The following is a 23,672-nucleotide window of genomic DNA, read 5'->3' as shown; positions in this document are numbered from 1 at the left end:
GTTCGTGCCCCGGTCTGGGAGGATCCCATATGCCGCGGAGCGGCTGGGCCCGTGAGCCATGGCCGCTGGGCCTGCGCATCCGGAGCCTGTGCTCCGCAACGGGAGAGGCCACAACAGTGAGAGGCCCGCATACCGCAAAAAAAAAAAAAAAAAAAAAAAAGATATATAGACATTCACATCTTTTGAGAATGGTTCATCTGACAGGTAATAGAGCAGAATGGAATGTGATACAATGGAGTGAGATGGATTAAAGAGGAATGAACAAGAAATAGAAGGGTGGGGGGGTGGATTGGGAGTTTAGGATTAGCAGATGCAAACTATTATATATATGTATAACTGAATCACTTTGCTGTACACCAGAAACTAACACAACATTGTACATCAACTATACTTCAGTAAGATCATTTTTTCTAAAAAGTAGAAATAGAAGGGAAGAGAGTGCAATGAAAGGAAATAGAAAACAATGAAGCAGAATTGAATGGAAAGGGAAGGTATGAGGACGGGGAAATGAAGAGATAAGAAAGAAGGAAATGGAAAGAAAATGAAGTGAATGGAAAAGAAATATACAGAATGAGAAGAAATGGAACGTGGTGGGATGAAACAAAAGCCAATCAAATGGAAATGCAAAATGGAAACAAGTAGGGTACTGACTAGAAAGGAGTGGAATAGTAGGAAATAGAATGAATGGAGTGGATTAAATATGTGGCTGGAAAGAACAGGAACGAAATGGGACGGGAAGGAAAAGAATGGAAATGAAATAAAGTGATGGTATGGAAATGGAAAGTGACAGGAATAAAATAGACAGTAATGGAATGTGGAAGAAATGAATGGGGTGGGATTAAAAGGAAAAATAGAAATGAATAAAATGTAATAGGGAGGAGTGGGAAAGAATGGAAAGGAATGAAAGAAGAAAGAGATGAACAGAACACAATGAGATAAAGCAGAGTGGAGTGGGATGGAATGCAAAGGAATGGCATTGAGTGGGGTGGGTGGGAAGTGATGACAAGGATTGGAATGGGAAGAAATAAGAGGAATAAAAGAAATGAAAAGGAAATAAGAGGAATTTTATGGAAAGACATGGAGTGGGGAGGAGTGGAGTGGAATGGAATGGAAAAATAAAACTGGAATGGAGAGGAAATAGCTGGAATTGAGAAGGAAATGAAGTTAAATGGATAGAAAGGAAATGGATGGAGTGAAAATAAATGTAATGGAAATGTGGGATGGAGTAAAATGGAGTGGATTGGAAGGGAATGGAAAGAAATGAACCAGAAAGTGATAGAATGGAAATGGGTGGAATGGGATTGAAAAGAATTTTGAAAGGAAATCTCTTGATAGTTTATCCTACAGATTCTTTAGCAAGGAGGAAAAAGCAAATTAGTGGCAGCTCTCCATCTGTCCAAAGACTCAGTGTGACATAAAAGTACCTCATATTTTGACTCTGTTTTCTTTTGGTAGAGTTGGGACCAAGGGATGCAACGCAAGCTTGGGCGATGGCTTCCTGGAGCCACGAGAATAGTCCCCATGGACTGTGGAAGGTGATTCCTTCTTGAAGTGAACAAAGAGATCAGTTAGGGACCACAGGTACAGTTTGCCTTAGAATCACAGCAACTGAAAAGTGCCAACTTTCACCCTTCAGAGATCCAGAGACAAAGAGATTTGACCCGGTTCTTACAAAGGATCAGAAGCAGAAATAGGTTTAGGACCCAGGACCCTACCCCTGGCCCCGAACTCTTCCTTCTCACCTGGCTACCTCTGCAATCTCTACTCCAAAACTTCCTTTGCACCCCATCACTTGTTAGGCCAGTGCCACTTCATTTGCAATCCAATTCCAAGCACTGGAAGTGGAAGCAGCACAGTATAGGAGCCAGAGTCCTAGAATCTGACCCAGCTCCCTGTGAGGCTTTGAGCCACTTTTGCCTCATTCCTGGCCCTGCAATGCTCAGTGAAGGGTCTAGACAAGATGACTTCTCAGACTTGTCAAATATAACATTCTCAGATTGTATTCCCTTGCAGCTTCTTTAATAAAATCAAGCTGGGCCAACCTACCTCATAGAACTGCTCTGGAGGGTCTAGTGGCAGCACCTGGGGGAAAAGAAAGTAGTGAAGAGGTCATGGGGCTTGGGATAAAGGCCACCCCTGGAAGTTCTTGGAAATAGCTTAGGCCTCAGAGGCAGTTACATCCCTTCTGATTCCCAGAGGGGGTCCAGGTTAGGCATTGTCATGTTGAAGAGAAAGAAGACAAGGAGAAGAGATGAAAAAGCCATGGAAGGTCTTGAGATCCCCAGAGAAAGCAGAGGAGATGCAGAGAGACCCAAGCTGCCACTGGGCATCCTCAAGGGCATATGCCTGAACCCCACCCAACCCCAAGAGGTAGGACTGTAACAGCCCTACTGGGCTGGGAAAGGGCCCGACAGTCGGGGGAACAGAAAGGGTCCCTCTGGAGCATTACCCACCTTTTTGACTTGGATCTGGCCTTGAGTGTCGGGTACATTGGCATACATAGGCATGCACCAGTCTAGAGAAAGTGAATGCCAGCCCAAGGCTGGAGTTAGGAAGAGATAGGAGGGAAGGGGCAATTTGCCCAGGTCACTTCTATCCCCAGGGTGTGGCTGAAACCTTCCTTCCTTTCTCCCCAGGACTCCCCATCACATCTCCAGTGATCTTAACCCAGGAATGTCCTGGAAATCCAGTTCTGGGTTAGATAAGGCTGTTTGATGACACAGATGAGGACAGAAGTCTAAGACTTAGCCCCAGTTGTACCAGGGTCCTCTTTAGCCTGGGTTTATCATATATCCTCCCTGGCCTTGGTTTTCTTCTCTGTAAAACTGAGCTGAAGTGGAGAGTCTCCAGGGGACGTCCACTTCATGAGCCCATCATACCAGAATCGTAGGCCAGACATGACAAAGATGTTTCGTTTTGCCTTTGGTCAATTCCCATCCATCAGTAGCAGGTGACAGAGGCACTGTGTTGACATGGACTTTGAGACTGGTTTTGAGTTTAGCAGGGAGGAGTGTTGTGGATTCTCTCTGTTTATAGCGCTCAATTAACAAAGTTTTCTGAGAGTGTGGAAGAAAATAATGGCAGCACGTTGCCGTATTTGCGTTATGGCTGTTGGAACCAATCTCATCCACTTTCCAGATGGGGACCCGGAGACTCTAAGAGTACAGGGCTTGCCCGTGATGTCAGAGTGACTTGGGGGTAAGCTGGGGGCAGAGGTCTGGGCTCTCTGCACCAGCCTCTTCTCCAGACCTCACTGCTGCCCTGGGCATCAGCTATGGAGTCACTTACTGCGACCGGGCTCTGCAAGGTGACCCTCTTCAGAGGTGGGTGTCGTGACCTCATAGATGCATTCCTCTGTTGTTCTCCTTGAGGGCCTGAAAACCCAAGACCCTCGTTCTTCTGTGCCTCTAGTCCTTGCCCATCTGCACAGGCTCCGCCTATATCCCAGGTACATTTTGGTCCATGTGCCAAACCCTCTCAATTCCCCACGTGCCATGGATGCTGCTCAGCACCGAGGTCAGGAACACTTCTGCCAGTCAGGTCCCCTGTGGGCCACACCCCCTATCCCATTCCTAGGTTTACCCTTTGGCAATTCTGATGTAGAGGAAACAGCCCAGCCCTGCGGCCAGAGCAATGACAGCCGGGATCCCGATGATAATGCCAGCGATGGCCCCTTCAGAGAGGGATGACCCGGGACCTGGGCAAGGAGAGAGAATCAGGACCTGGGCATGACACACCCTCATCCCTGTCCCCAGCCCCATTCCCAAGTTTGTGGCTTTATCTCCACTTGATAATTTGATGAGCACTTGTTTTTCAGCCATTGGGAAGCTGAAGTTTGTGGTAGTAATAGAATCATTTCTGGAGTCAAACAGCCTAAGTTCACATCTCAGCTGGGTGACCTTGGCCATGCCATGCTACTTAACCACTCCGTGTGTCCGTTGGCTCTTCTGTAAACAGAGATAATATGAAGCCTATTCTATATGGATGCTGAAAAGATGAAACATATATGTATTCATGTTCAATATATGCAATGTTCAGTATGTTCGATGTAGGTGAAGTATTTAGACCTACAGGGATCAGTCAATGTTGGTGTGAAGATGTTACTAATTAGGATGATGGATCAAATATGGCCTTCAGGGCTTCCCTGGTGGCGCAGTGGTTGAGAGTCCGCCTGCCGATACAGGGGACACGGGTTTGTGCCCCGGTCCAGGAAGATCCCACGTGCTGTGGAGCGGCTGGGCCCGTGAGCCATGGCCGCTGAGCCTGCACATCCGGAGCCTGTGCTCCGCAACGGGAGAGGCCACAGCAGTGAGAGGCCTGCGTACGGCAAAAAAAAAAAAAAAAAAAAAATGGCCTTCAGAGAGAAAGGGGCTTTGGCAACCAGAGACCTGGCTTTCCCCCGAGTGAGTCACCTTTGACTCTCTGGGGCCCTGTGGACACAGACAAAAGTAACTACTCTTCCTGAGTCTCATTTCCTCATCTGCAAAGTGGGGGAAATGGTACCTACTGCATAAGGATGTTGCAGAGATGAAATGAGACCATGAATGCTCATGCCTGGCACTCAGTGACTGATTAATAAATGGCAGTTGTTATCATGAACACTGGCCTACTGTTTACCCATCCCACTTTTGCCCAGAGCCTTTCTCAAAGGGGTGAAGTCCAGCCACAGGAATTAAGAAGGCAGCCACGCAAGGGTCAGGGGTATGAGGAAAAGATTCTGCTTTGGAGGGGCAGGAGGGGGCTTCCTAGATGCCTTAGGAGTTCTTTGTTTTATTCTCTGAGTATCCATTTCTTTAAATGTTAAACAAGCATAGTAATCTGTAACCCTACAGGCTTTTGAGAAGATTAAATGGGATCCCATGTAAAAGTACCAGCACAGTGCCCGACACTTAGGAGGTGCTTTATAAAAGGCAATGATGGTGATGATGATGATGATGATAGAAGCTGCCATCTACCAAGCTCTAAGCTCCAAGACCCCTTCATACATGATCTAATTCAAACCCTACAACATCCCTGTGAGCATCAAACAAACTCACTGCTTCCTCCTTTGAGCCTCTGTTTCTCACCCATCACATGGTCTTAACAAGACCAGAGCGTTGTTCTGAAGACTGAACGAGGTGATTTGGAAAGCTGTATGGGGCGCTCTACTTTGCAGACAACTAAGAGCACTGCTCCTGTGGGAATCCCCTGGCAGTCCAGGGGTTAGGACTCCTCGCTTCCACTGCAGGGGCCCGGGTTCGATCCCTGGTCGGGGAACTAATATCCTAAGGCCAAACAACAACAGTAACACTGCTCTTGAGATGGCCAGCCGGTTTTTTAAACCCTAGTGATGGGGCTTTAGTCTTTAAGTCTCAATCTCTCCTGAACATTGGAAATACCAACAGGCCTGCCTCATAGCTGACTGGCAAAGAGTACCCAAGAAATGTTTGCTGATAATATATATGGAAAGGCTTGCTTCAGGGTGTGACACTGGCTCAATAAAGAACAGTTTTATTTAGCAAACACAATATGCCAGGCACTGCCATAAGAACTTTACAAATGTTAATTAATCTTCAACAACGCTTTGATGTAAACACAACTAATATGTTTGTGTTACAGACAAGGAATCAGAGGCCCAGAGAGGTTAAGTAGCATGCCCAAGGTCACACAGCATTGGGATGTGAACAGCGACTGGCAAACAGCAACACTGTGTTGTCCTCTCAAGAACTCAAGGCAGAAATACAGGGGCTCTCTGCCAGTCACACCCAGGTTGTTATTAATATAATTCCTGACCCCACCTATCAGCTCACTCCTTCTCTCATTGGTGATCTCCCTGACTCACTGTACTTCTAAACAATTCTGAAAGGTAGGCATCATAAACCCCATTTACAGATAGGAAAACTGAGGCTCAGAGCAGCCTGGAGAGTTTGCCAGGGCACACAGGTAGGAAGTAGAGGTTCTAGAGCCCGAGTGTTAGCAGTTAGGACTCAACGGCTGTGGATTAGGAACCTGCCCTTGCAGGACAGTCATTGCCACACCCCAGCCCACGGTAAGGGAAGATCAGATTGCTGAGGCCAGCATCAGGAAAAGTCACTTGGACCCAAGGAGAAGGTGTACCTGAAAGACTCACCTATCACTCTGACCAGGACTGAGGCAGAGCGGGCCAGGTGGGTGAGAGAGTTAAAAGCTGTGCAGCTGTAAATCCCTTGGTGTTCCCACGTCAGGGCCTCGATGACCAGCTGCTCCCCCGTACAGACACTCGTGGAGGGTTCAAGGGTCCAGTGAAACTCAGCATCCGGCTGGGATTCAGCCCAACACTGCAGGGTCAGGCTGGAGTTGAGCTCCGCCTTGATGGTGCTGACCACCTTGGACGCCGACCCCCTGGTGATGTCCACCCGATCAGGGCCATCTGTGTGCAGATCCCAATGTTATGCACCCACCCTCCACTGGCAGGATGCCCTATTTCATCCCATTCAATTCCACATTGGAAGTTCCGCCTTTTTTTTTTCCTTCTCAATTCTAACTAAGGGAATTCCAGGCTGTAGCCTGGAAAACAAGGGCTCTTCAACTGCTGTTGAAAGGAATCTCAGCAAGAGAAGGAGAAAAAGCTCCCCTTTCCTCCTTAGCTGCCAAGCAAACAGACTGTATTCCACAACATGGAGGGGGGAAAAATTCAAAACAAAACAAAATTAAAATCAAAAACAAAAACTCTGCCATTGCAAAAGTGAATTCTAACAAAGGAGCCTTATAAGACATTCAGGCTTCAGAAATTGTTGCTGTGTCCTGTGAATGTAGCCCCTAACTTCCAAAATGTTTACAATTCTGATGAAATCTCTTAATAACAAACAGCGCGGTGACAATATCTAAATTTACATCTCCATGTATTCACAAAGGTAGAGATGCTTGTGGATTTTCTTTGTTAAGCCAGAAGGGGACCAATGGTACTTGGCTCTCCTCCCACAGACATGAAGGAAACAAAGGAAATGGCTGTTGGATTTCTCATGCAAACCAAGAGTTTGAGTCTTGTCTTATTGAAATTAATGTGAACTACTGGAAAGAAGGAGGCAAAGAGGTTCTAGTTGGGACATTCCAGGAGATGAGGAAAATCTTGCCCTTGTCCCTAAATATCCTTTGAATCTGTTCATTTCTCTCCATCCTAACCCCATGGCCATCAGGATCCCTCATTTGCCCCCAACCTGGTCTCCCCATCCTGGTCTCAAATCCTGCACACAGCAGCTAGAGGTGTCTTCCTAAGTACAAACTTGACACTATCCTTCCCCTGCTCAGAACCTTCCACAGCTCCCTAGGGTCCTTGGGACAAAGCCCATGGCTGATGAACTCATTCACAAGGTCCCTGTAGACCCCTCCAGCCCCACCACTCACCTCTCCACACCTCCCACTTTCAATCCTGGAATAAGATCCTACTTGGATAGGGAGGGTGGGAGGGAGGGAGACGCAAGAGGGAAGAGATATGGGGATATATGTGTAGCTGATCCACTTTGTTATAAAGCAGAAACTAACTCACCATTGTAAAGCAATTATACTCCAAGAAAGATGTTTAAAAAAAAAAAAAAAGATCCGACTTGGATATTCCATTGCATCAGAGTCATCGCATACTCTCTTCCTTCTCTGGAATGCTCTTCTCCTGAGTCTGCTCTACCTAGCTAACTTACGTGTCCTTCGGGTCTCGCGGTAGACACCACCTCTCTTGGTGAGCCTTCCCACATATCTCCCAGACTGGGTGGGGGCTCCCTTTGGGTTCCCCAAATCTCTGGTCCCATGGCAGGACCTATCACACTGTATTTTCTTTGCCTGATGATTGATCTCCCAATCCTGAGTAGGCTGTGAGCTCTGAAAGTCACAGCTCTCATCAAGTGCCTTACTTGTTGCTCAGCATACAGAGAGAACAAAGTAGACATTTTTGGTTTCATGACCAGAGTTGGAAAGAAAGAGGAGAGAGCAAGAAAGGAAGGGAGGGGACTTCCCTGGTGGTCCCGTGGTAAAGAACCCGCCTTGCAATGCCAGTTCCATCCCTGATGGGGGAACTAGGATCCCACATGCCGCGGGGCAGCTGGGCCCACGCGCCACAACTACTGAGCTCACGTGCCTCAACTAGAGAGCCCACATGCTGCAACTACAGAGCCCACGCGCCCCGGAGCCTGCGCGCCAGCACGACAACTAGAGAGAGAAAACCCGCACAACACACCTAGAGAGGCCCACGAGCCGCAAGGAAAGATCCCACATGCTGCAACTAAGACCCAACACGGCCCCCCACCCCGCCAAAAAAAAAGGAAGGAAAAGAAATGTATTTAAGCCATGTCTCTCTATGCCCCTGCTGTTTAATGTGCACATGTAAAGTGGACCCCTACTTTCTCTCCCTGCAGAGACCTCTTCTCCCCCCGTCTTCTCGAGCTCAGTCCACGGCTTCTTCATCCTTGGAGTCGCTCAGGCCAAAAAACCTCTGGAGTCATTCCTGACTCCTCCCTTCCTCTCTTGCTTCAGGTCAATAAGCAGCAGATCCTGTGAGTTTGATATTTAAATATATTCATGGCGGACCACTTCTCATCACCTACAGTTGCCTCTGGCTCAGCCCCGTCATCTCTTGATGGATGACTGTGGCCACCACGAGAGGGTGCCTCACAGACCTCCCATGGTAAGAGTGTGATTGGCCAAGAGCCCAGCTGCTGTAGCCCCAGATTCACTCCCAGGCCTTTCCTGGGATGCATCCTGCCAGTACCTGAGTGTGTCGGGGAAACTAAGGCAGACCACTTCCTGGGAGACATGGGCTCCCCGAGAGTCTTGACGATGTTCCTTAGACTACATGGCAGTCCACACACTCCCATCCAACCCTCTCTCCCTTTCTTCCTCACTCGGAGTCAGGCTTAGATCTCAGTCTGATGGCCCTCCCAGCCTTTTTAGGTTCCCTCCCTACAGGAGCATTCCCTTAATAAAATCCTTGCACGTATCGCCTCATTCTGAGATCTGTCTCCATGGACCCAGACAAACACAACTGTTTCTACTCTATCACCTGGTCCCTCTCCCCTGCTTCCAGCCCCTAGACAAGGGCCAGAGAGACCCTGTGCAAACCCAAGTCTAATCCTATCTCTCCTCTGCTCAGAGCCTTCTGTGGCCCCTAGTGTCCTCACCATGGCCCACAGGACCCTGTGTGGTCTACCCCACTCTCCCAGCTTCTTCTGTTCCCATAATTGACCTCTCTGGTCACCTGGGCCTCCTTGAATTCCTCTGACGTGCCAAGCACAGTCCCATCTCACGTGCTGTTCCCTCCCCTGGAACTCACTTCCCTTGTCTAGCTGCACGGCTCACTCCCGGCCTCCTCCTCCAGAAACACCCCCTCCTCTGGGAAGCCTCCCCTGACCACCCCAGCTAGGACTGCAACACCTCCCCAGTGTCCCAGCCTTGCCTGTCTTTCGTGCCGCCTCTAGTGCCATCTGACACACCAGGAATCTCCCTTGCTTAGCTGTTTATGGTCTGTCTCCCCCACTAGAACGTAAGGTCCATGAGGGTTGTCTTGTCCAGTGCCCAGACATGCCTGGCACAGAGCAGGTATTCAGTAATTATGGAGTGAGTGGCTGGAAGGAAGAACTTAAGCAGGGGAGGGAGAAGGGAGGAGGAGAAGGCCCAGGCTCGGGGCGACTCACAGCTGATGTTCAACTTGAGGGGGTCACTCCGCACCCGGCTGCTCCAGTTCCAGACCTCACACTCATAGGGCCCTGTGTCATTGCGCTGAAGGCCATGGATGACCAGGGTCCTGTTGTCAGCTGACAGCACCAGGTGCTTGCTGGGCAGAAGGAGCTGGCCCCACAGGAACCACTGGACTGCAGCTCCCTTAGGGGTGGCCTGGCAGGTCAGGGCCACCAGGCTGGCGTTCTCTATGAGAGTCTGGTTCGGGGGCATGATGCAAGGCTTGGTCAGCCTTTCTGGAAACACATAGAGAGACAGGATGGGGTCCAGGGTCCCTTTGTCAGTCTCCCACCCATATGGGGCCCGCAGAATTTTCCAGGGATGTGTGTGTATGTTGTGGGTGGTGTGTGTGTGTGTATATGTGTTTTGCATATGACTGTATTGCGTGGGTGGTATATCTAAGTCTTTTGTGTATGAGTGTGTGTTGTGTGACAATTATGTGAATGTGTTATGGGTTTTGTGTGTATGGAGAGTGTGTGGTATGTGGATGTGTTTTGTGTGTGAGTGTGTGCTTTGTGTCTATTTATATGTGTGTGTTGTGTGTATATGTTTTGTGACTGTGAGGTATGGTGGTGTATATATAGGTACTTTGTGTGCAAGTGAGTGTGTATTGTGTGTGTATATATTTTCTGTGTATGAGTATATGTTATGTGTCTGTGGTATGTGTATATATTGTACTGTGTGCATATATGCTTTGTGTATCACTAAATTGTGTGTGTAGTACAGTTATGCATTGTGTGTGTGTTCTGTGTCATTGTGCATGTGTTGACGGTGTTGAATGCATGGTATGTGGGGTGTTTTCTGTGTTGTACATGAGGATGTTGAGTGTCTATGATGTGTGTTGAGTGTCTATGATGTGTGTGTGTGCGTCTATTGTGTGCATATTATATTTTGTGTGTATGTGTTTTATGGGAGAATATGTTGTGTGTCTGTGGTATGTTTGCTCCATATGTGAGATATGTGTCTGTGTTTTGTGTGTGAGTATTGTGTATGTGCTGTGCATATGTGTGAGTGCATGGTATGTACATGTTGTGGGTTTGTGTGTATGGTATGTGTATGTGTTGTGTGTCTGTGATGTGTCATGGACTGTGTGTTTCATGTATTGTGTGTATCTGTTGGGTACGTGTTATATGTATCTTGTGTGTGTGTTTTCTGTGCTTTTGTATGTTGTGTGTGTGTTGTGTGTGAGTTGTATGTGTCTGTGGTGCACATGTGTGAGTGTGCTATGCATGTGAGATTGGTTTTTTTTTTGGCCGCACTGTGCAGCATGCGGGACCTTAGTTCCCTGACCAGGGATCGAACCTGTGCCCCCTGCAGTAGAAGCGTGGAGTATTAACCATGGGACCAACAGGGAAGTCCCCTGCATGTGTGATTGTTATTTGTGTGTGTGTCCCTATGTGTGTATGGGGTCTGTGAGTGTTGTGTTAGTGTTTGCATGTATAGAGAATCGCCTCCCCCACTTCCAGAGAATCAAGTGACAGACGCCCCACAGAGAGCCTACAAGGCCTTGTAGAGGATGTGTCAAGCCAGGACCCAGGTCCTTGCCTGTGGCCAGAGCCACGATCTGCCACCAGCCACATGGGAAATCCCCACTCCACTGGGTCCTCCTCAAACTCTAGGATATTGGTGTAGCTCTGATTCTCAGAGAAACAAAGGAGAGAAATATAGGGAAAAGAGACTCACCAAGGACATGGAATTCAAGAGTAGCCTTGTGGGACAGCTGGGTGGCACTGTTGGACACCAAGCAGCTGTATGTGCCCTCGTGTTCTCTGGACACGGCATAGATGATAAATGTGCTTGCGGTGAGAAACGAGCTCGTGATGGGCTTCGAGTCATTGGGGAAAAACCATAAATAGTCAGCGGGTGGGAGAGACTGAGTTTCTACCGAGAAGGTCACGTTGCTGCCCTCTATCACCTCAACTGCCTGCCCGTTGGGTACACCGGACTCCACCTTGATTTTGACGGGGTCAGGACCATCTGGGAGGACAAGAACAATTGTAGCAGTAATAACAGCATCAGTGACAGCTCTCTTGGGGGGACCTAGACAGTCAATAAATATTAATTTTTCTCTTCTCCCCACTCAAGCTCTGGAAACATTACAAAGGAGATGCAAGAGTCTGACAGTGATGACATGTCAGCTTCATCCCCGGATAAAGCGGGATTGGAAGAAATATCTAAAGCGTGTCAGCAAATGCTCTTTTCTCACCACCACCTAGGCAGTATTTTGGATCAGACATCCGAAAGTTAAGCTCAGTTTTAGGTATGTCAAGTTGGACATTCCCAGGAGAATCCAAGTAGAGACATCAAACAGTTATACATCTGGAACTAAAGCATGGACAAGTCCGCATTCAGATGGTATTTAAAGCTGCGAGACTGGGGACTCCCCTGGTGGCACAGTGGTTGGGAATCCGCCTGCCAATGCGGGAGACACGGGTTCCAGCCCTGGTCCGGGAAGATCCCATATGCTAAGGAGCAGCTAAGCCCGTGCGTCACAACTACTGAGCCCGCGCGCTGCAACTGCTAAAGGTTGCACGCCTACAGCCTGTGCTCTGCAACAGGAGAAGCCACCGCAATGAGAAGCCCGCGCACCGCAACAAAGAGTAGCCCCCGCTCACCGCAACTAGAGAAAGCCCGCGCGCAGCAACGAAGACCCAACACAGCCATAAATTATTTAAATAAATAAATAAACAATAAAGCTGCGAGACTGAATGAGATCACCAAGGAAGTAGGTGCTGGGGAGGGGCTGGGAGAATGGAAAGGGACTCACAGATCACAACCAGGAGGGTGGGGTCGCTGCTTATGACCTGGAGGACACCCCAAACTTCACACTGGTAAGTCCCGGTGTCTTCCCGCTGGACAGGGAAGATGGTGAGGGTCTTGCCATCTGTGGACAGCTGCATGCGCTCATGGAACACCAGGGGCTGATTGTTGGAGAACCAGTAAATGGTAATGTTGACATCTTTGGTGTCACAGTAGAAGGTCACATTTCCCCTGTGCTCTATGGCTGTGCCCTGGCTGACTGAAACGGTGGGCTTGGCCAGCGATTCTACAGAGGAAGAAACAGAGAGAGGGAGACAAGAGGCAGAGACACAGATAAAGGAAGACCAAGCAAGATGTAGTCACAGAGGGACCCAGAGAAACAAGGGTGGATTGGAATTGCACGCAGACACCCTGGAGCTCCATGACTGGGCTCAAATGCTGGATCCACTTCTCATTCTAGGTGTGATCTTGGGCCACTCACTTCCCCTCTCCAAAGCCCATTAAATGGGATGGTACAAATAAAATGGAGGGTCTGGGATATGACACTGGGTCATGCAAAGAAATCAAGCTTGTAACATGGATGACAGCCAGGTCCCCCTACCCACTTCTTAGCCAACCTTCCCCACCCACAGCCATGATAGGCACAGCCCACATCTTTACCACGCCCCCCCCCCACCCCCAGCTTCGACACAAATGATCGGACCAGTTGCTGCTGAGTGAGTGAGCCAATCAGGTTTGTCATGTTGGGATTTGGGGCATGGAACCCTGATGGGCGCTTGAGGTGTGGAGACAGAGATCAGAATGGCAGCCTTGTTTTCTGTGCCCTGAATCTACCATGAGTCTAGGGTGACCAAGGGGTCCCAAATATAGACGGAACAACATCCTTCTCACTTTGGGTGACTTCAAGCAGGTTGGCATCAGGGGTGAGCTGGGCTGCAGCTGGCAGGCTCCACACGGTCAAAAGTGAGGCTGGAGGGGAAAGAGGAGGCATTCAGGGAGGAAGAGGTGTGCTGGGGGTGCCAGTTATGGTCTTCCTAAGTGGAGGGAGGTCTGAGGTCATGGATGGGGCCCTCCACCCCTAGAGGCTTGACTTCTACCCATTACTTATTGGTCGTGTGACTTGAGGCATGTTTTTATCTTCTCTGAGCCTCAATTTCCCCAGCTGTAAAATAGGAATAATATCATCTGCCTCCTAGGATTGTTGTGGGTGGGAATGAACACGGTCAAGCTTTAACTGGGTCTCCTGGGGGTTACTGTGCCCTCCCCAACGATGCCCACTCCGTGGGAGATGCATGGTCGGCCTCCCCCTTCCACGGGGAGGTAAACAAATGCTCAGATTGGTGCAGTCACTTTCCAAGACCAGATAGTAAGTGTCAAAAGCTAACTGGAACCTGGCCTGCCAGCCCTTAAAGACTGCGCTCTCAACGCCGTTCAATTCCTCTGGTCCAGGGATGGGCACAGAGCCAACCCCTGATAAAGGGGAACTTCTCTTATTATCTTCGATGGGAGAAACTAACCTTTCGTACTTCCTCATACTTGCTCTCAGGCAGAGATTTCCCTTGCACAGGGGAAGAAAAGGGAACAAGGTAGTAGGAGCTTCCAGTTTTCCATGTGGCCATTTTGCACACAGTTTTGTGGACACTTAAAGACGGTGGGCATAGATGGGGAGCTTCAGCTCCAGCAGCCATGCCCGTGTGCAGCTGACCTTGACATTCCCCCCTTGCCCTAACCATCAGCCCAATTAACAGAGGCTGGCAGCTATGCCCTTCTCTACCCCTCAAATGACCCCAGTGTAGCCCAAGCACTACCCCATCCCCTGCTCAGTCAGGTTAAGGGCATGGGCTCTTAGTATATTTGGGAGCAAATATGGACTCTGCTGCTTACTTTCTCTATTGTCATGGGCAAGGGGCTTTCTCTTTGTGAGCCTCAGTTTCTTCAACTGCAAAATGGGGAGAATAGTAGAACTTAGTTTATCAGGTTATTGTGAGGTCTGATATCAGATATGACAGTTCATAGTAAGTGTCAGTCACTATTAGTATTATTGTTTGTTTGTTTGTTTGTTGGCTGCACTGTACGGCATGCAGGATCTTAGTTTCCCAACCAGGGATCAAACCCATGCCCCCTGCAGTGGAAGTGCAGAGTCTTAACCACTGGACCACCAGGGAAGTCCCATAGTATTATACTATTGTTATTATCACTATTATTATCATTATTATTTCCTGTGCTTGTATTTCTCTATCTTCAGTGCTATTAGAGGTAAAGCCCATAGGCTCAGAGCCTGACTCCCTGGGTTTTGAATCCCACCTTTGCTGTTTATTTGGGCAAGTGATGTCCTCTGTCTGAGTCTCAGTTTCCCCATTTGTAAAACAAGGGTAATAATAGTTCCCGCCTCATAACTGTCATAGGATAAATGAAAGAATGTGAGTGAAAGCATCAACAGTGGGCCTCATCATACCCATCTGAAAGGGGAAACTTCTCTCTCTGCAAGTCCTCCACCTGGACCCTTTCCCCCGCCCCCTCCCCAGAGGGCCCTGCCTTCTGTCTCTCCAGGAGGAGGCAAATTTCAAAGAAAAACCCACAGATGATGGGGCTGATAAATGTCAGACCCCCGTACCCAGGAGGACTGCAAAGCCCCTGCAGCCTGCCGGGCTCAGCCAGGAAGCTCCGACTGGAGGGAAGAGCTGGTCTCAGGGCCACACAGCAAAGCCAGGCTGAGCCCTCACCTCTGCATGCCACACATTGCAAAATCACGTCTTTGCCTCCAAGATGCTTTTATAAAAGTTGAAGGATAGTTGATTTACAATGTTGTGTTACTGTCTGGTGTACAGCAAAGTGATTCATACACACATACACACACATATACATGTTTATGTATAGTATATATATATATATATATATATATACCCACGCATATACATATATGTATAATATATATACACACATATACGTATATATACACACATATATACATATATATGTATAATATATATACACACGCATATACATATAATATACACACGCATATACATATATATGTATAATATATATATACACACATATACATACATATGTGTTATATATTCTTTTTCAGATTCTTTTCCATTATAGGTTATTACAAGATATTGAATACAGTTCCCTGTGCTATATAGTAGGACCTTGTTGTTTTTGTCTTTTATACATAGTAGTGTGCATCTGTTAATCCCAAGCTCCTAATTTATCTCTCTCCCCCTGCTTTCCCCTTTGGTAACCATAAATTTGTTTTCTACATCTGTGAAGCTGTTTCTGTTTTTTAATCAAAATATTCTAGTTTCTCCCTTTTGCCTTAGATGCCCTTTAAGCATAAATTTCACATCCATCCCCCGTCCTGATGCGTGCCCTGGCCTCTCAGGGCTGGCACATCCTCTCTCTGCCTGTCTTACTCCTATCTCTCTGTTATGCTCCGTTTCTGGGTCTCTGTCTGTCTCTCCTGCCTTGACTCTTCCTGAATCTATTTCTCTCTGTGCGTCTTTGAAGAGTTTTCTTGCTCTTTATCCTTTGTCTCCCTCTCTCCTCTCTGCCTCTCCCTGTTTTTCCCTCTGGTGCAGTTTCTAGTGTTATTTTCACTCTATTTCTGTCTTTCTCTCTGATTCTATCTGGTTCTGTGGTTCCGATTCCATCTCTCTGTACATATGTCATTGTCTTTGCCTCTGTCTCCCTTTGTCAATCTCTTCTGTATTTGTGTTTATTTCTGTCTCTGTCTCTATTTCTGTGTCTCTCTCTGTGTCTCTTTCATGCACATGTACACACACACACACACACACACACCCGCCCCACCCCCCGCGCCCCTCATGAAGGGAGCAGGGTACTCACCTGAGAACAGAATTCCTGCCCAGCGGTGGCCCCATAGGTCAGCGGACCCCATGGGCTCACTTCAGGGCACCAAGCTGACTGTCCCCCCGGCTTGTGCACACAGATGCCGTCCTCACTCCAGCTGCGGCCCCTCCAGCTCCCCTCTCTTCCCCTCTGCCCTGCTGCAAACTCACAGGCACTTGGATGACAGTGGCTCCCCGGACAGACTTTGGCTCCACCTCCACCCTCCACCCAAGGGCTCACTTTCCTCCTCCCAGCACAGAGAGAACAGAAGCCCCGGGAAGCCTGGGGTTTCCCCCAAGGTGGGGAAGGAAAAAAGAAAGCCCCGCCCTCTGGCCCTGGATCCCCTTGAGAATTATGCCCCTTGCCACCCCCAGCCCCCCTCCTCACTGTTTTTTCCAGGATGAGGGAGCAGCCAGGGGGAGGTGGTGTCAGGGTGGGACAATTCAAGAATGTTTAAGGGACCAGGAACTAAGATTATCATTGTCAACAGCTCTAACAATAAAATCAATAATGGTGGCTCCTGGCTGTCAAGAGCTTAACAAAACAGTGCCAAGCTCACTATGAGCGCCTAGAAATATTAAATGAGCTGAAGTGATGCTTGTGAAATGGAATCCTGGTCATAAACAAAGGCTCTGGAGTCAGAAGGGCAGGATGGCACAGAGCAAGCTGGGCGGGGAGAGCCCCAAGGGGTGCCTGACTCAGCCTGTGGGGAGGGGGCAGGGAAGGCTTCCTGGAGGAGGAGACATCTGAGCTGAGACCTGGAGGACATAAAAAAGGCTCAGTATATGACAGTTAATTCTTCTTTTTTAGAAAAAAAAATCCCTTTGGGCAAGACAAGCTGTCGGGAGCATGAAAAAACCCAAGACTGAACGTAATCAACCAGGTCAGGGAACTACCTTTAATCCATTTTTTTTTACCTTTGTTCGTTCATTCATTCATTCATATAACAGATATTCCCCGAACTCTTCCTCTGGGCTGATTCCTGTGCCTAGTAGTGTCAGGACACGGCAGTGACCAAGAAATCCCCAGCCCTGCCCGCACAAACTCAAAGTCCAGCAGGGGAGACAGACCTGTCCCCAGTCAGTGATGACTCAGAGTGGGCAGGGCTGGGGTGGGGGAACCCAGAGTGGGTGCCTGTCCCAGCCTGAGGATCAGAGATGGCTTTCCGGAGGAGGGGGCATCAGAGCTGAGACCTGGAGGATGCAGGGGTGAGCCAGGGGGTATCTCTGGTAGGCAGAGGGAGCGGCATATGAGAAGGTGCTGAGTTGAAGGCACAGAAGGAAATTCAAGTGGTTCCAGAAGAAAGGGAGTGAGAGGGTAGGTGGTTCAAGACAAGGCTGAGAAAACTCTACAGTGATTACACAGGGCATGAGGGGCAGCTTGGCATGGAGGAAAAGAGATCTCGGCTTGCCCAGCTGCCTTGAATTGCTGCCCCTGTTTGGATCTCATTCATGTCACAGGCAGTCACCAAGTATCTGCTCCAACGAAGCATGAGGCTGAGCAAACCGGCTCTGGAGCCAAACTGCAGGGTTTGGAATCCTGGCTCCTCCACTTGCAAACCGTGTGGCCTTGGGCACCTCAGTTCCCCTCTCTGGTGGCCACTTTCCTCAGCTCTAAGGTGGAGATGGTAACAGTTTTACCTCTTCGAAAGCTGTGGCCTGAGTTCTCCATGCCCCAGCTGCGGTTTGTTTAGAAAGTTATGTCACCCCATGTGTGTCAATGTTCTCATCTGCAGACTGGAGATAAACAACAATCTCCCCTCGTAAGAAGCTTGTGAGGATCAAAGGAGTTAACGCTGGGAAAGTACCGGGAACAGCGCCTGGCACAGAGTAAGCGCTCAGTACATGCGAATCCCCTCTAGGTGTTCTGACTGTTGCGGGTTGTAAGACTCACAGCAGCCCCTGTGAGGAAGGTATACACTCAGTCATTCAACACACACTTCCTGAGCACCAATTGCACCTGCTCTAGGCTCTGGGGAGAACGCAGGGGACAAAACAGACAGAAAATACTGCTCTAGTGGGTAAAGAGACAATAAATAATAAGCATAACAAGTACGTAAATTATGTGGGATATTAGAAAATGATACATGCTACGGAAAAATGAAAAGTAGAGTAGGGTAAGCGATAATATTCCATCTCATTTAAGAACACTGAAGCTTACAGAGTTGTGATGACTTGCCTGATTCAGGCCAGGAATTCTGGTCTACCTGGCTCTTAACTTCCATGAGTGCCACCTTCCAAGGTCCCAATGTGGCTTCTGGAGACCTTCAGTCCCATCTCCTCTGTACACCCAGATCCATCAACTCCTGTGACCCCATTACCCCAGCACACTCCCAAACTCCATGGCTCCTGGGCTGAGGGCACCTGGTGTAGACAAGTCGGCATTCAAGGTCTCCACCATCCATCCTGGTCCTCCCCAAAAATCTGAGTCTTCTGATCACCCACCCACTCCTCAGCCAGGCTTCTCTCCCGACTACCTCTGCTCTGTCCTACCCGCCCTGGGGCCCCCTCTCCTCCTCCCCTCCGCCCCACCCAAGAGGACACAGCTGCCATTGGAGTGGGCTTCCTATATCTGCCCCTTCATAAGGAACAAGGTTTTCTCTCCCTAAATCCCCACCTACCCACACCCCTCCCCATGGCAGGTTCTGTCTTTTCCTGCCCCTACAAGAAAGGACTTTCTGTTTCCTTCCCGTCGCACAACTTCCACTTTCTTTCTAACAGGTGAAAATAAACCCAGGTCTTTCCCGCCTCCACACGCTCACCTAACAGTCTCAGCCGGGCAGGCTGGCTCCCGGCTGTGTCTTCCCATGCGCGACTTCTGCTGACCTTCCAACCCATATTGCCACCCTAGGGCTGCCCCCCACCATTCACTCAGCAAAGATTTATGTGTCTCTACTAGTGCCAGGCACTATTTTAGGTGCTTATTGGGAGCTCAGCTCGGTACTCTGTGATGACCTAGATGGGTGGGATGGCAGGGGAGGTTAGGAGGGAGGTCCAAGAGGGAGGTGATATATGTATACATATAGCTGATCACTTCGTTGTATAGCAGAAACTAACAACATTGTAAAGCAACTATACCCCAATAAAAAAATCATAAAAATAGATACAAATACTGTATCAAGTTCCCTGTATAAGTATCACAATGCTTTAAAACCGATCCTTCACTAGGAAAAAAAACAAGCCAATATTGGTTAAATTGAATAGAATGTGGCAACCTGCCAATTCTGAATAGCCACTCCATGAAAACAGGTTAACACAGGGTATTAGAAAGGGGAGAGATATTTACCGGTACAGCGTTCTGGAATCTCTCCGTTTTGATTACAAAAGCAGGCCTCACAATATTGATTTCATATAATATGCATCATTTGCCCAATTTTAAGTTTGTCCTAATTAGATGATAACATGTACTGCTTTTAGCCACGAAATATAGACCTCAGCTTTTAAAGAAATTGCATTTTATGCAAGGATGGGGGAGGGATGGAGGGAGACAAACAATAAGCAAGATACATAATAACTGAATTATCTATGATGTTAGAAAGTGATGGGGATCCCGGCAAGGGAGTCAGAGTGCTGGGGTGGGCATGCCAGACGCAGGACTAAATCGGGTGGTCTGAGTCGGCCTCATACAGTATCGAGAACAACCTGAAGGAGGTGAAAGGGTGAAACACACAGACGTCTAGAGGTTCCTGGGAATTAATTAACTTCTGAAAAAATGGAGGCAGGGTCCCAAGGAGCCATCCCCTGCTTCCTGCATTTAAACAACCATATGAGTTTCTTACTGCTGCCGTAACAAATGATTACAAACTTAGCGGCTGGCAACAACACGAATTCATGATCTCACAGTTTTGAAGGTCAGGAGTCCAGGTTGGCACAGCTGGTTTCTTCAGCTGAAATCAAGCCATCGCTGGCTGGTCTCTTTTGTAGAGGCTGTGGGAAGAATCTGCTCCCAAGCTCACTCAGGTTGTTGGCAGAATCCAATGCCTTGGAGCTGTGAGACCAAGGTCCCCATTTCGCCAGGTATCAGCTGTGGGCCACTCTTAGCCCCTGAGGCTTTTCCCCTGTCCTTGCACATGAAGCCTGCGTCCCAGAGCCAGCAGCACACAACAAATCTCTCCCACGCTCGGACTCTCTCCACTTCCCTTTCCGCCGCACCTCTCCACTGTTTCCAGCTAGAGAAAATTCTCTGCTTTGAAGGGCTCGTGTCATTCAACTGGGCCCACCTGGGTAATCCAGGCTACTCTTCTCCCTATCTTGAAGTCCATAACCTCAATTACACCAGCAAAGTCCCTTTTGCTATGTAACAGGTTCATAACATATTCACAGACTGGGGCATGGGCATCTCTTCTGCCTACCACAGTGATGTGGTGTGAGGGCAGGATATCTACAGTTGAGGCAGCCATATTGAGACCATGAGGTAGCAAGCTGGGGAGGATATTCAACAAACTAAGGATGGAGGGATGAATGGAAGGATTTCACTGAGGCCTGGGACACCTTGTAAAGTAACAGTTATGGGTTTTGCCACTGTGAGCCAGGTTATCTTTTGTTTGCAGTGGAATGCATCCTAACTGGTACCCTGTCCAGTCACCATTGGAAATGTTTATTGGAACTGCTTACCTTGTGATGAAAACCCTGATCATTTAGAAGCCTAGAGTTCATGGGGTTTGTGCCCTTTGTCCTAGAGGATAATAAAACTTGTAAAACTTACTTTGAGAAGAGGCCTACTCAAAATGATTACTCTGTTTAAAAAGAGATTCCTGTCTAGCTCTCATCTATTCTATATGAAGAAACTGAGGCCCAGAGGGAAGAGTGAAGTTTTTCTCCAGGGTCATACAGCTGAACACAACTGGTGCTCAACACATGCTTGTTAAATAACTCTCAAGCCCACCCCCCTGGCTGCTCAGATACCAGTCTCCACTCCCTGCCCCTGACTACCCCCTGTCAATCCCTCTGTGGGCTCCTCTTCCTCCGCTGGAGCCCTGAGTCTGGTGGACCCCAGGACTCACACTCCTTGGCTTTCTACCCTTCTCATTTTATACACTCCCCTCTCAAGACAATCTCATGCACTCCTAAAGCTTAAATCACCACCCCCAGGGGCTTCCCTGGTGGCACAGTGGTTGAGAATCTGCCTGTCAATGCAGGGGACACGGGTTCAAGCCCTGATCTGGGAAGATCTCATATGCTGCGGAGCAACTAGGCCCGTGAGCCACAACTACTGAGCCTGCGCGTCTGGAGCTTGTGCTCCGCAACAAGAGAGGCCACGACAGTGAGAGGCCCATGCACCGCGATGAAGAGTGGCCCCCGCTCGCCACAACTAGAGAAAGCCCTCGCACAGAAATGAAGACCCAACACAGCAAAAAATAAATAAATAAATAAATAAAATAAAAATTAAATTAAAAAAAAAATCACCACCCCCAGTGTGTTGAGTCCCAAACTGACTTCTCCGGTCAACTCCTCTTTCTCAGCTTCACACTCATCTATCTGCTGGATGCTGGATGTCTCCTTAGCACCCCAAGCTCACTATGTCCAACGCTGGCCTTGCTGTCTGTATTTACCATGTCTTTTTTTTTTATATATTCTGATGCTTTGACATCTTGGAGCTTTTGGGGGGTGGGGGAGGACTTGAATCCTGGGAGGACTGCCCCTCCCAGGGCTAGCCAATTCCTAGAGATATTAAATAACTTACTCACAAGCAACTTTTTCAAATGCAAACCAACCAAACCAGAGCCCACACCTGAATCACCTCCTTTATCATCTGTCACACTCCAGGCTACTATCCACCTGCCCTAACCACCCTGGGGCAGGTCCCAGACAAGGAGGGGCAGCCTCTATGCCCCCAGAACCTACTGAGATTACTCCAACTAGCCCATCCTAAACCTGCTTACTCTGTCTCCCCCATTTCTTCCTACAGAAACCGCAGTAAAGAACCTTGCTCACAGTTCCCTCTGCCTCCTGGCTGACCCTGGTGCTTCCCCATGTAGCCCTCATGGTGTAGTGTGCCCCCTCCTTTTGTGAACTGTAACAAACTACCTTGTCAATGGCAATTGTCTCCAGATCTGTTGGCCTTATGGAACCTCAAATTTCCAAATGAACATACTATATATTAAAACAGGGTCTTCCCTCAAAAACTGCTTCTCCTTCTGGCTTCCCATCTCAGAAGGTGGCACTGCTCTCTATCCCATCACTAAGGCCAGAGATGGAGAAGTCTCATCAGTCCTCCCTCCCTTGTGCCTCAGGATGCATCACCTCCATCCCGTCCCTGTGGTCCTCGCCCTGGTTCGTTCTTTATCATCTATCCTCCTGATTGTTACTGAGTCTCCGGAATGGCCTTTTCATTTCCCCCAATCCATCTTCAGCATGACAGGCTAGAGAATATTTAAATGCAAATATTAAAATGCAAATTAAAAAACTACAAATAGAACTACCATATGACCCAGCAATCCCACTACTGGGCATATACCCTGAGAAAACCATAATTCAAAAAGAGTCATGTACCAAAATGTTCATTGCAGCTCTATTTACAATAGCCCGGAGATGGAAACAACCTAAGTGTCCATCATTGGATGAATGGATAAAGAAGATGTGGCACATATATACAATGGAATATTACTCAGCCATAAAAAGAAACGAAACTGAGCTATTTGTAATGAGGTGGATAGACCTAGAGTCTGTCATACAGAGTGAAGTAAGTCAGAAAGAGAAAAACAAATACCATATGCTAACACATATATATGGAATTTAAGAAAAAAAAATGTCATGAAGAACCTAGGGGTAAGACAGGAATAAAGACACAGACCTACTTGAGAATGGACTTGAGGATATGGGGAGGGGGAAGGGTAAGCTGTGACAAAGCGAGAGAGAGTCATGGACATATATACACTACCAAACGTAAGGTAGATAGCTAGTGGGAAGCAGCCGCATAGCACAGGGAGATCAGCTCAGTGCTTTGTGACCGACTGGAGGGGTGGGATATGGAGGGTGGGAGGGAGGGAGACGCAAGAGGGAAGGGATATGGGAACAGATGTATATGTATAACTGATTCACTTTGTTATAAAGCAGAAACTAACACACCATTATGAAGCAATTATACTCCAATAAAGTTGTTAAAAAAAAATGCAAATCTGACCATGTCACTCCTCTATTTAAAACCCTTCCAAAGCTCTCTGGTGCCTTTAGGGGTAAGAACAAATCACCGGCAAGGACTTCAAGACCTTGCATGATACAACCCTGAGTCTCCAGACTCATCTTTCACTCTATTCACCTCTACTCCTATTTTTCTGCGTTTCCATGATCTGTCTTGCTACTTTGTGCCTCTGGACCTTTGCACAAGCTGCTCTCTCCACCTAGAACATTATTATCCCTAACCTTGTCACCTGGTTCTTC

The 23,672-nt window shown here is 48.2% G+C and overlaps 1 protein-coding gene across 1 annotated transcript in view; it reads right to left on the bottom strand.

Annotated features, from left to right (window-relative positions):
* Positions 1 to 3,280: 3,280 nt before the first annotated feature.
* CEACAM20 (CEA cell adhesion molecule 20) overlaps positions 3,281 to 23,672 on the bottom strand; it is a 37,318-nt gene continuing 16,926 nt past the window's right edge. The window contains 9 exon segments of the mRNA XM_060083112.1: positions 3,281 to 3,374; positions 3,583 to 3,697; positions 6,110 to 6,388; positions 9,639 to 9,917; positions 11,365 to 11,658; positions 12,449 to 12,726; positions 13,266 to 13,410; positions 16,291 to 16,349; positions 18,187 to 18,194. Coding sequence (XP_059939095.1) covers positions 3,281 to 3,374; positions 3,583 to 3,697; positions 6,110 to 6,388; positions 9,639 to 9,917; positions 11,365 to 11,658; positions 12,449 to 12,726; positions 13,266 to 13,410; positions 16,291 to 16,349; positions 18,187 to 18,194 — 1,551 coding nt within the window.

Source organism: Mesoplodon densirostris, chromosome 19 (assembly GCF_025265405.1).
Source record: "Mesoplodon densirostris isolate mMesDen1 chromosome 19, mMesDen1 primary haplotype, whole genome shotgun sequence".
Lineage (NCBI taxonomy): Eukaryota > Metazoa > Chordata > Mammalia > Artiodactyla > Ziphiidae > Mesoplodon > Mesoplodon densirostris.
This window is presented reverse-complemented; position numbering and strand designations above follow the sequence as displayed.